Genomic DNA, 13837 nt, shown 5'->3' on the forward strand with positions numbered 1-13837 from the left:
TAGGTGATCTTCACAAGTCCCTTCTGTGATTCTCGACTGTTCTGTGATTCCAGTGACTCTTGMAGCTGTGACTGTGAAGCTGATATGTAGTTCAGCTACAAACAACCTTACGATGGATAGTCCTTCAGAACTGTGGCTATGGTGCAGTTTGAGTTATTGCATGCTGTGACAATGTGCAGTTGCTGCTYAATGTACCTTCAGCTTTAATTTCTTTATTCTTTTTTTTTTCCTCCAGAGGAAGTTCACATCTCTCATAACCACCTAAAAGCTTCATCTGTAACTCATTCACAGTCTTGTTTTCAGTTCTAATCTTATTTTTCAATGTTTCCATGAAGTAATTGGATGATGATCTGTCTTTAATATAAGGATCTGCTATAGCCCAGTAGTAGGAGGTAGTTGATGTGGCAGCAACTTGTAACATCTCTCTCTCCCTCTCCAGCTTCTTCCTCTCTCACTCTCCCTGTGTGTGTGTATGTACRTATGTTTTCTAAACTTATTCAATTCTGTCTTTACTGGTGGCACTCAGAGCAAATGACATGTCAAAGCACAGCCATCCAATACATGAGATGCCAAGATCTGATCCCAGGCAGCAGTTTATATAAATTCCTTCCCCTCCAACCTCTGCTGATTTGATAATACTGGCAACGAGTCATGGGCAGTTCTGATTACATGCTTGAATTTGAGTCAACCCTTACTACAGAACTGCAGAAACTTTTTATATGCAGCTACTTACCTCATTTGACTCCTTTACTGTTTCTGCTAACTTCCTCTCTGATGACTTTTTAAAGAAATAAAACATTAGTTAACAATGCTGTCTTGGAAAAATTATTAACTAAAGAATGGTGATAACCACTGCCCAGTTGTGGAAGAGAAAGTAACGGTAAGATTTCCTGTTAAACTGCAGTATTTATAGAAGTTCTRGAAATATTTCAGCTCTCTGTCTTTCGTGTGTCTCATAGTATAATGATATAATTATAGTAATCTATATTAAAAAAAGGTTAGCATAGATGTCCTGAAAATAGAAGAAGTAAAAATTAATCCCCAGAGTGAGATCTGTGACTATATTGTGGGTCCTGTGAACCTAGGTGGTTTCAGAAATTAATATATTTCGTACATGTTTTGTGGGCATTTGCAGGGTGCTTCAAGTTGTCCTGCCAACCTGGGGTGTTTCTGTATGGCAGGAATAGCAACCAGCTACCAGAGTAGTTAACGCCTTCTTTGATCCTAGTAAGTTAATTCGTATTTTGTTTTGTTTCTAGTATGCAAAATCCAAATAATCCAAGTATTTATTTTCTGCTCTCAAGACCAGCCTAATGATTAAATATCTTGCTTGTCCTGCCTTTGTCTTGTAGTCAGCATCTGTCAAAGCCTCTAATGTTGTGTCCTCCGGTGTTACTAACTTCAGAACCAGTGGCCAACATTCACCTCTGTCTTTTCTACCCACGTGTGGATAGTATGGGCTGCATAGAGGCTTGTCTTTTGAGGAGAGAATAGTGAAAATAAGAAACCCCGGCCAACCTTCTTGCATCTTATCTTCTTTCAACAGGAATGAAGCATCCAAGAATGTCTTGAAAAACAAGTAGTACATTTTATGAGACAACAATGTGAGAAAGTTTTAGAGAGAACTACATATTACTGACAGTTATCCTCAATTTTTTTGTGTTATTAAATGCACTAACATAGGGGAAAAAACATTGAATGTACTGTGCTATCAACCAGGTGAACAAAATTTTTAGCACATTTCTAATAATAAKGACTGAAGTGGATGTATGAGGAGAATCCTGTTCCTCACATTCATAATTCTATGTATGCAGTCCTCTCAGGTTTTTTTAAAGGCTAAAATTAAGTTTCTTTGAACACTCAAACATTAAAATATTTAAACAGATACAGCCTGATATTGTCTTACCCAAACATGCCTTCAAGCTTATTAATCTGGGACGTGACATCGGTTTTGCATACTATTGTTATAACCATTGTGTTAAATTTTGAAACTTAGAGATACAAAACTAATAAAATTAGAATGGGAGCCAATGAGAACAGTGCCCTAAAGGAGAAATTCACTAAACCTCAGCACAAACTGATGTAAATGAAGTACTAATTGAATGGCGGTAATAATTTTAGTATGAAACGTCTTCATTAAGAAAATCCAGAAGCCTTTATTGTCCTTAAGTGTCAGGACTTTGGAGGCTGAGTGAATATAGAACCTTTTAAATGTGTATTTTGGAGGTGAATGAAGACTGATGTCTCTGTTAGAGCACTTGATAGTCCTTGGCAGCTGGGAGCCAGTGCTGCACACATCAGAATTTCTGAGAACTTACATTCTTCTATCATGTGTAGAGTGGGAAAGTGTGAGTTGTGCAAGGACAGTTAAGAAGTAAATAAGTTTCCKATTTGCAACAATATACAGAGAAACTAGAGGAGATGGCATGATCCCTTGTGTTGGCAGKGAAACATAGAACCTTTCGGATGACGGTCAGGGATTCAAATCTAAGGTGAAGTGACAGAGTGTTAGTTAGCACTGACAGACTTTGAATGGCCTGGGGACACAAATTTGATGTTAGGTCCAAGTAGACAGAAATCCACATCACACAGACCTATTTGCATGACTTAGATCTAGCTGAAGTTTCTGGTCCTTTTCTTTCTGATTTCCTTTGTAGCTGGACACAGGGAGAAAAAATTGCACTGTGAACGTTTTTGCAACCTCRTAAGATTTTATATTCCACGGCAGGACAAGCAGAGACTTTTTGCCTATGAGAAATGCCAGATATGCTACAAGCATGCAGCCARAAGTTCCATTCCTAAGACCCTTGATAGAGGAGCGATGGAGACTCAGATGCGGAGTGCAGCTCAACTTGATTCCCGAATGTGGCCTTGAGGTCGTTGTCCCACATTTGAGTGCCTAACTCTATGTGTCCCTGTCCARTGTATGCTCAAATGTTTCATGTAAGCAAGACTAGTTCTAAAGGAGATAGAAAGCAGAAAACACTAAAGATATCTTAGATGTTTTCAGCTATCTATGGCCTGTGGTAGTTAGAGCCTGTGTTTGGAACAAGGCAGGACCTGGGTACCTCGTCTATTTCTGTTGCTGTAGTGAATTTGGTTTACACTTTACTTCATGATTTGTCCAGATTTTGCATATCCAGACAGAGAGCATTATCTATCTACAGTCCTGAGAGAGGGAGGCACTGATTTGAGCCCCTCATGCACATCCTAGAGGGTGACAGCAGGTGATATCCATACAGCACCCTGAAAATYCTTGCACTAGAACCACTTTTCAGCCCTGTGGCATGCCACATGTGCTGAATTGTGTATTGCCACTGCTTTTTGCTTTTTCTGATGCAGCTGGACTTTGCACCAGGTTTTCTTAAGTCCAGTGAACTTCTAATGAATTTCAGAACCATTGCTTTACTGATTCTAATACAGTGGATCTCTCTAAAATTTGAGCAGAAATTGCACTCAGAGAAAGGGTTTTGTCAAATCTGTCCTTTTGCAGCAATTGTATACATTTATATGTACTACAAACTCATGTCAAACATACTTAGTCTCAGTATATTATATAAACAAAGACTTTGAAGATSGGTAATGTGATACAAACTGAGAACTCACCTTTCATAGTTCAGGAGATTTGAGACATACTGATGGGAATCAGTGTGTGTTACTTGCACAGGCTTAGCTGTGTCTTTGTCCTGTATCAGAATACTATAGGAATAGCTACAGACTATTGTGTAGCCTATAACATAGGATGTTACATAGTCTGTTACATAACAGTAATGAAATTATTTAGGTGGCAGAGTAGGCTTTTGCCATGAGAGCAGAAGAGCATGGAGCAGCCTACCAAATGCTCCAGCAGTAAGGACAAGAAAAGTCACCGTTTTTAATATAACATTTTGACTACATAAATAGGATTATGAGACAGATTTCATCATCATCAATCCTTTTAAGTGTCTGTAATGGGGAAAGTCAACAGTGGAGTAAAGAGAAAGCATTTTGTCTTCATTGTGTTCAGCTGGTGATGATGAGCTAGGSAAAAGCTTTTGGTAATGTAGCATTAGGAGGTAAATATGTGAGCTGAGAGCATGTAGATTCCTGCTCGGCCTTTGAGTGCCTTAATAAGGGCTCAGTAGGGTGTATTTTAGAAGACCTAATGTTATGATACAGTAGAAACATAGSGGAAAAAAATCCTAATAGGAAAATATTGAAACAGTTTCATCASAGAGGYTGTGGAATCTCCATCTCTGGAGGCCTTCAGAATTCCACTGAGCAAGTGTGAGCAGTCTGATGTAAATCAACCCAGTTCTGAACAGGGACTCAAGTAAATGAGCATGCACAGTCCRCCTCCAATCTCAGCTATTCTRTGATTCTAACATTTGGCTTTGAGACTTAACAAGTATCTTTTGAAGCCCGTTGTGATACTAGTCACAACTGTCTGAGGGTTACTTTGACTTATATCAGCACTCTCTTTAGGCAGATTTGTAAAATGCAATCTGTTTACCAGAGGACAATTTAGAGCAGCCTAGGATTGCTTACAGGACATTCTGGACCATAAGAATACTCAGTGCTGGCAGGGCATAGGGTCTGACTGTGAGCTCTGCTGTTCTGAAGAATAGTCTTGCARTTCTTTCTTTACAGTGAGAAGCGATGTTTACTAATGGTGTCTGTCTTGTGTCTATCTATTTGCAGACTATCACAATCTGCAAATAAGTCACTTTTTATAAATGCTTCAGTGAAAGCAATAACATTGTACTTTAGTATTTATTTTTACTGAGTTTAATTTAAATACCTCATAGAAGAGATTTCAAAAATAAAACATTTGTGACTGTTGCTAGACCCTCTCATAATGTGGTAGTGTTATAGATATACTTCAAGTRAAAAATACAGGTGAGTGTCTCTAGGTTGTAAAATAATCCATCTTTTCATTCAGAAACAATCTACCAGATCAATACAGGGAGCCTTTCTTTGATAACTAGAAAAACAGGATTGTTACTGTCTGCACTTTGGGTGAGACGTTATTTCAGATTTCGTGAAGTGACCCTGGCTGAGATTCTTCCCTAATCTYTGGATGTGCAAACATGATGGCTACACCATCATCCTTCTCCATTGGTAAATGACATTCCAATGATACCAGATTTTGGTTAGTCGTGATGATGGCGTATTGATGTGAGGTTTTTTTTTTTTTTAACTCTTAAATCTTTAAGAGGTTTGCTGRATAAATAAAAATCCTTATTTTTGAAATACAGTATTTTGATTTTTTTTCCTGAAACTGTGTTACAGTGTGAGCAAGTAGCTTGTTCTGGGAAATTAAAAATGGAAATACTGATTCTTAAAATCCAACATTTAATGAGAAAATAATAGTCATTTCATTTCTAAAGAATATTTATCTTCTGAAAGCACATCTAATTTCTATTCTTTTTACCTTTTACTACAATTCCTTTATCATTAGTAACTTATTTTCAGACTAATTTTCTCCTGGATTATTGTTTATGGCATAAATTGTATCTGCCCCCGCTGTTTAACAACTTAGTGGTTGTAAGCCAATTTTTCAGCAGCACATTTTGTTCTGCTGCTTTCTCAAGAAAACACATTATTTCAATCCCTTTTATAAAGCACAAGTTCAGCCTTAAACAGTTTATGGTATATTTCGACACACAGGTTTTTTGGAAGTTAATCAACTTTTGAGGTGTAATAAGATTTGGTTCTTGTGTCACTAAGTGAGTCACTTGTGTTTCATGTGTAGGTCTATCATTTAATCAGAAGCCTGGAAGTTAAGACTTATTACWCCGCATATTAAGTAGAAAAGACAGATTCTGTTTTAATCATTTTTCCTCTCTGAGCTTCACTGTATCTTCAGGACTGTAAATTAGTTCAGACAGCTAGCCTGGTTATTTAAGAATCATTCCTAATATGCATGAAATCTAATAAAGGAGCTGTACAGTGAAGTCACATTATTTARACACAAAAGCTAAAAATTAATGTGAAGAAATACTCTTGTGTATATACAAAATAAAATAAAATTCATATCCCTGTGCATTTTAACGTTTGTCTTCCCTAAATTTTGAAATGCCTCTCTTGAAATAACGGCAGTATTGATACAAAATGCAATATCCCCGTAAAAGCAGATATTGAAATTGTTTATTTAAATGGTCACAGTTATTATGCTTAAAATGTTTCCGACTAGCGACAGCAGTTCCATTGCTGAAGAGTTAAATTGCATTCCTGGAGAAAGGATCACACCTGACAAATTTACTGCAGTCTTTTAAGCATGTCATCAAATTGTAGAAAGATAAAAAGAGGTAATTTGTTTAGTGTCAAGAAGGCCTTTGATGGGATAGGCAACAGACTGATTTACAGGATGTTACTGCATGATACAAAGAAAAAAGCTATTGTGAAGATTTTTAAAATCTGAGGAATGTTGGCTTGTATAAACAAATGTGGTTGTGCCAGGGCTTGAGTAGGGAGGGTGGAGAACTCTTTAATTTCCCTTTTGTTTTGGGCTCTGGGTTTAAGGGGAMAAGTTCAGGGCCAGGTTGCTTGTTCTTATGCTATTATACAGTAAAGTAGAGAAAATCTTCTTGTTCTTAYAAATTGCAGCTATCTAACAGTTCGCAGTTGTAACACTGGGTAAGTGGGTAAGTTACTCGAAGTGTGCTCCCTATGCTTAAAGCACAGGTCTGAATTTGTTAGTGGAGTCCTATAAGAAATATGTACTAATTGTGTTTAAATCATGATGTAGGGTCAGATATTTTCTCTGGAGCAGGGAAAATAGAAAATAGTCTAGTAAGACTGTGCATATGTAAGAATAGGAGTGACTGCTTGGGGAAGGAGAAGGATTATAAGCAATTTTTAAGTTAGATTGAATCAAATATTGTAATTACCGGACTTCTCTCTTCCTCTTTGACTCGAGCACAAAACAATTTTATGTTGTGTTCATAGGTAGAAGTTTCTGATCCGCTGATCAGAACAGAACCACTGATGGCAGTATTTGGCTGATAAGTAGATTGAGCAGTTGGGAGAACATGAATTGCAGTCGAGTGCTTTGCTCTTTTAGCTCAAAGTTCAGGTGTGCAGAAGCTTGAGGGTTGGGTGTGCCTTAGCTGCAGATACCTGACTGGGTTCTGGTGTCCTCCTCAAGTCTTTTATCATCCCACTGTCTGAGCACATGAGAGTGCAGGTTAAGGCGTGSGCTCCTTGTCTTCCATGCCTGCTTGGGGGAAGATTCAAACAAAAAGCTTTTCAGTGGATCAGACAGTGAAAGTGCTTACTGAGCATTCCTAAGTAAGTGTGTTAATGGGCAGATTCCGTCATAAAGGCCCAACCTTGTGGATCCCATCCTGATTTGTGGATCCTAGCATCAGTCTTCATCCACAAGAACAAGTGAATGATGACTTCATTGCTTCGTTTTAGTGCTGTGTACCTCAGTGATGTGAAATATCATTGCATGTTGGTTTTGAGCTTGATACAAATGTTACTCAAGACTGAATTCTGTGACTGGAACTGTTATTTACACTTGTTTCCTAACATTTAGTATATATGATCTCTGATGTTGCATGGAGGGAAGCTTYTGACTGGTACCCCTACAAGCAAGTCATAGTACAGAGACTAAAACTGGAGCAGGTTTTTCCTCAAATTCCCTTTTACCAAACAGATGGTAGTTCATCTAAATTTSTTTGAAGTTAATGCATGACAAATTGAATGGGCATGTGTGAATGCGGGTGGAATGGGAGGGTGTTTTGTGGTGGCAATAAGCGTCAGGCTTAGAAAAGGATAACTCTGTGATTTATGCAGAAGTCAATGGCCATTCCTTTTTCTAATTTTCTTGTTTTTTAAATATAGTCTGCATGACTGAAATCATGGGCACGATTTGCAGATATCCAGTAGTGGTCATAATGTTGGTACAAACAAAATGTTGTAACTTATCTTCTATTTGAAATGTTTCCTGCAATTTCACTTCTCCTGTTACACTTTATCAGGACTGCATCTCTTGTGGCATTTTCTTAGGTGTGTCACAGCAGGAGAGCCAAACCTTAAATTGTCATGTTGCATGGAAGGTCTCAAATTCCACCTTTATTTTTGGTAGATTTGACAAATATGCATTCTGGGTTTGTACTGTCATGCTCGGATACTTGTGGTTTCTCAATATATTCAAAAATTGCTTTGCAGTGCTTCCATTCTGTTGACCCATACTGACATTATCTCTATGGCTGTTTTGTGCAAGCAGAAGTCATTAGCCCGTATATGGGCTCGGAGCTGAGAACAGCACGAGAGGGAAGTCCAGTCGTAGTCCTTGATAGCAGTAACTGCCTTTGTCTGTTAGCCCACGTGGCCAGAGTGCTAAAATACTATTTTAAATAACAGCCTGGCCTAGGATGAATTTCAGAAATATTTCCACTCATTTCCCCCGGATACATTATAGCTACTTAAAGGCCAGAACAAACAGTGTTTTTGTTATTTCGTGATTGTGCCTTACTGGAAGAATGTCTGGGGCTGGTTAGCAGCAAGCTCTCTGAAGCAATTGCCTTAGCAATGAGGCTAAGGCAGCTACACAGGCTTGGCAYTGGAAAAAAACAAGAACTTTTCTGCTCCAGCTTTCACGTGGAAGGACAGTGGTTGTGTTTATGTCATTGCTTTTGGCACGGCTGAAGTGAATGTAAGCAAAAGTTCACCCATAAAGTTACTCGGGCTTTCTCAGTCCACTTGAACCTTAATCTGTCTGGGTGTAATGTTCGGGGCTTGGTGAAGATGCTTTGTGACTGGAAACCAAATTTCCTGCCGCTGCAATTTGTTATTTCTGCAGACAGCCGTGCTTTCTCTCAGAGCCTTTTCTGTCATTCCTTGGTTTTATTTTATGAACTCCTTCTTCGGGAAGGGTTGGGTTGATCAGCTGCCAACGTGGTGTTTGGTGGGAGCTGCTCTCCACGCTCACGTTCGAGTGGGGCTGCACGGGCACCTCGAGCTCTCAAAGCAGAGCTTACTGCAGCGTTGCCCACACGCTGTGTGCGCTCAGGCCCCCTTAAAAGGACACAGAAAGGATAATAAGTAATGCAATGAGCATTTCTTTTCCCCCTCATTTCAAAAAGCCTTCTTCTACCTCAAAAGCTGGCCTGGCTTTTCTTAGATTATCTGGTTTCAAGCTATTGAAGCGGGGGCCTGCCACCCATTAAGTACTTCTGCGGCAGTGAAGTGGCTTTGGAAAACATGCTGTTTGCATCCTTCACTTCTGGGCCTGGAAGAAGCATGACCTTAAATTGCAAAAATACCTCTTGAGTAAATCTGAGGCTTTTGCAAAAGGGTCTGCTCTCCAAATTTAGACTAAAGACGTGTTTGACGGAGCAGAAGTTTAGGAATAAAGACTGCAGCGTGTCTGTCAACTACCAAAAAAGATCTCTGTTCTGGAAATCAAACACATGTTTAATTAAGGTTGAATAAGTACAAAAGAGAGTTGAAACGTCTGAGAAGGAAAGAATAAGCAGCTCTTCAGATTTTAATGTTTTTTCAGCTTCTAAAGCATGACACTTCTGTTTTTTATAATATATATTTCAGCAAACATTTCATCATGTATTTTCTAATTTAAGGGATTTTCATTTGTTCTAATTAGACACGTGGCAATATAATAGATATGACTAATATTTTTATGACCTTTGTTTAAAACAAATGAGTGTATTTACATGTGTTACCTAAGTTCATATTTGGTCAAATGAAGTAACACAGTTGTTTGAACATGTCATGTTTTGTATCTTGCTGCACTCCATTACCACGATTTATTTGTAGCTTATTTTTAGTAATCAGGAAAAATATACTAAGACTTCGCGTATGTGAGGCAGAAAATTGAGGTCTTCCTCTTTGTAAGGTAGTTCCTTACAATGCTCAGTGTTAGCTGCACGCTTGGCAGCGCAGGGTTGATAACGGGGAAAACTCTTCTCCTTAYCAGCACCAGAGAAATTCCCCTATGACAAATACAAGCTGAAATTAAAATTTGAGGGCCTCCTCATCCCTTCATTCTTCAGGGGGAAGTAGGAGCAGGAGGAGGGTTCAGTCTGAGCCCTCCCTGCCATCAGCCAGCGAGCCTGGAGGCAGCCCCTCCGTTTATGTCCCTGCTGAGCTGTCACATATCGGATGCTTCAGCCCCACTTCCACCCTATCCCCGGGGCTCTCTTGTTGCTCTTCCGAGGCTCCTGGGCACAGTCCCAGTTTCCTGMTCTTGTTTTTGTCCAGTTGCTCCATTTTATGATGCTTAATGCCCTGCTCAGAGCGCTTGTCTTTGCCTGAGCTCTCCATTGCAATAACAGATCCATCAACTCTTCAGCTTTGGTTCCAGTTAAGAAACGGCCTCGAACTTCTCTCCTGGACTCATTGTTCTTGTTTCTTCAGCGTTCAAGTCTGAAAGTGGCTATGTTTCTGAAGACACATATGCTATTATGCTCTACTGTAGCCACAAAACTTTCTTTGCAGAAGAAAACACCTGGGAATTGCTACTGTGTAGTTTTTAATTTAAAATATCCTTATGACTAATGGAACTATAAAATACCTTGTCACTGTTGTAGCACATAGGGGATCCAGTAATAAATTAGAGGTCCTCTGTGGTAAAGGCCAGAGATACATAATAAAATAACCGCCTCTGTCTGGGAACACTTCAGTCTAGGTTCATATTTCTTAGTTATGCACCCAAAAATAGGGTTAATCAAATTTAATGCCTAGGGGCTTAAACAGTTCACATCTGATATATGAAAGAGCTTTTCACTATTCTGTAATATATTAGATCTGTATTTCTGGAAGGTAAGCACTTTGTTAATATATGAGGCTAAGGTTTTCATTTAAATACTCCTTACTGTGTGTCTAGATTGATTTAGCCAGTGGTTTGAATCAGCAGGTTGCATTTGGTGGTCTTAGATTTTTGTTCAGTAACTAGAGAACAATGTTTGATTTTTATCTTAAATGTTTCCTTCCTCCTGTTTTAAGCTAAAAAGCCAAATTTATGAAAAAAATCATTCCAATGCCTCAATGCTGAATTCAGTTTTCTTATTCCCTTTTTCACATAGATACGTTTTCTCATCATTGCTTTTTCAGATTGTATTGGTCAGTGGACATCTGGACAGCTGGGATGTTGGGCAGGGAGCTATGGACGATGGTGGTGGAGCATTCATATCATGGGAAGCACTATCTCTTGTTAAAGACCTGGGTAAATACTTAATTTTAAATACTTCTAATGCATTATATTTCTGGGACATTCGTATGCTGTCTAAGCAGAGTATTCTATTTAATTCACTATTTTCAGCACAAATATTCATACTTAGTATAAATATTTTACAAGTTCATCTACTAAACCTCTTCTTTCTTCAGAGGAACCCATTGTGCTCCAATGGGAACATACCAGTTGGTGACCTAGGAAGTGCTTTAAGCCTGCRTAGTCACCATCATCATAGAATGGAAGTCTAGTGTAAGATACAATATCTAAGTAACTGGGAAGAAAGTCAGCCCTTCTTAGACTGCCATGTTTTTATCAATGGATGCCTTTTCCCCTTCTCATCRGACCTGTGGTCAAGGGGAATGCTCTAAGTGTGCCTTGAAAGATAAATTAATCAGCTGCAGCTTTTAGTTCAGGCTGAGTTCAAGAAAGAAAAGAGCCATCCCTGCTTTCAATCAGAAGCATTTGTGCACTTAATAATTCTTAGTGTTTACTGGAGATCTCTTTATAGATGAGCTCCCTTATGTAATTACCCACTCTGACACTACAGTGATCAATGGCAGATATTCCGATGACAAAATCTTTTATTTTGCATTATTTGAACCCCTTATCTTTAATTTTTCAGCCTCAGAATGATTGGACTATTTGTCTATGTCTGAAAATGAAGTACCTCAGTTTTAACTTTCTTTCTTTTAACAGTAGATTACAAATGATTCTTTTACAGAAGTATCCATACCTATTCTTTTTTTCTCTCTTTCTGATCTTWCCTCTGTTGTATGGTTCTTGGAAAAATGTCTACGCTCCCTACACCTCCAGGAAAAATAAATCTCTATTTGCTGATTTTATTCCATTTAAAATAAATAGCTTTGTACTTCTTAAGGCACTGGCATTTGTGGTGGCATTGCGTATGGTTCTTACTCACTRGTTTCCCCTTCACACATGAATGAAATGCATCACTCTCTGCTTGTTCAAATATTTGATTTCCCYGGGTAGTAGTCGGTGTGTTTGCTGTACAACCTGTCCCAAAATGGTATTTTCTCAGCTGGGAAATGTCTGAGCCTTTGCTGATGCCCTCTGCTAGCTGTTAACGTTATGCCGCTCCCATACCCATGTTTTATAGGAATAAAAGACCAGAAGAAAACTCTGTGTCACCAAATCTAATCTGTTGCTTGCTGTGTTGCATGGTTCCTTCTGTAAACTATCTCCCATAGTGGAAGTAGAAGATTTTGTATCTTAAGATGCACGGAGTATCTGGCGAAAAAAAGATAGCAAAATGCCAAATGTGCAGGTTGTGTGAAAAATGAATTAGAGTTTTAATTAAGATCAGCTCTGTTTTGAACTATGGAGTCATGGTTTCATAACCTTTTGGCCCCCACTAAGTTTAGTCTCCGTCTAGCCTACCAAGTAGGCAATAAGCCAACTAAACTGGCTAGTCTGTGTACACATGTATAAGTTTTACTATTTACTTGGATCCTCAAAGTCACAGTGCTGTGAGTAGAGATAAAATATGTGTATATTTTATTACTGATCTTGAAATTCAGATATATTATCTTAAAGGTGAAGTGAGCATTRAAATTGTGTCTGCAACTTGCTGACAACAGATCTGTGCCAGTTTTCCCATTTAGGAGAGTRCCAAAGACAGGTGGGATTCAACTCATCTAACTTTTGTCATTTGAATTGAATATTGAGACTCTTTGGAGTCAACATGAAGACRGGGAGAGAGAAGTGTGTTCTGGGGGCAAATCATTCTGCACATACAAGATACCAGTTTAAGAAGAGGTGAGTAGAGAATAGAAGTGCACTTCCATCTCCTCCTTCTCTGGAGAGGAAACACAGAGAGCAAACACAGGGCAAGTGCCTACTTAGTTAAATTTCAGTGAGATAAATGTCACTCAGTGCTTTTACRTAGCCGCCCAATGCAGAAAACTGAGTGCCATCTCTTTTGGTTTGTACAGTAGTTGCAGGTTCATCCCAGAGGATGTGCCTGCAATGTACTATTGACAATCAACATTGGCTTGTGCATGTTGGTACCAACGGTGATCACACATATATCCTCATATGRGAGAGCAGAAATATTTTACATGGTGCACCTGTATTTATTCTGCTCGCTGCCATGCTGTACTGTACTTGCTTTGCTAGTAGCTAGACTCGRAAAAAAAACACCAACTTGTAGATAGCTGCAGTTCACCAATGTTACCCAGTTGTGTCTTGGTTAACTTTGAAGTTGAATGAAATGCAAAGGAAAGAAAAAATGTGCTTTTCACCTCCAGTACTCTTGAAACTTTGATATGCTGCTGATTGGCTAGTTCCTTAGCAAGCTTCTTCATGGTTATTTTACTTAAGAAATGAAGAACTTGAAGCGTTGCTACAGAAGTTGTTTGTGAGAATAAAGATGAAAGTTTTGGCTAGTTGCTTCTCTTTGTTCATGTAATAAAGACATTTTTGGAGGCACTGAYGCGGTTCCTCAGCTGGTCTGAACTGGTAAACTCCGTTCCCTTCAGTGGAATCACACTTGTTATGGTTAGCTGGGGACTTGACCCGTTTCTGGTGCTTAAGAAAGGGCTCTTAAAGATTTTAGCCATGGTTTGTAAGGCAGGAAGCTTGTGCAATTTGCCTGCAGCTTTGTTTGTCTGCAGCCACCTTCCCCAGCCCTCCATG

General features: G+C 38.9%; 1 protein-coding gene across 2 annotated transcripts in view; it reads left to right on the forward strand.

The window, feature by feature from the left end:
- Window positions 1–13837, forward strand: part of CPQ (carboxypeptidase Q) — a 138389-nt gene that overhangs the window by 75639 nt on the left and 48913 nt on the right. For both annotated transcript variants that reach the window (XM_026050041.1, XM_026050042.1), the window contains one exon: window positions 11062–11173. In XM_026050041.1, coding sequence (XP_025905826.1) covers window positions 11062–11173 — 112 coding nt within the window. The remainder of the gene's footprint in view (window positions 1–11061; window positions 11174–13837) is intronic.

This window comes from Nothoprocta perdicaria, unplaced genomic scaffold (assembly GCF_003342845.1).
Source record: "Nothoprocta perdicaria isolate Ctin4 unplaced genomic scaffold, notPer1 scaffold_64, whole genome shotgun sequence".
NCBI lineage: Eukaryota > Metazoa > Chordata > Aves > Tinamiformes > Tinamidae > Nothoprocta > Nothoprocta perdicaria.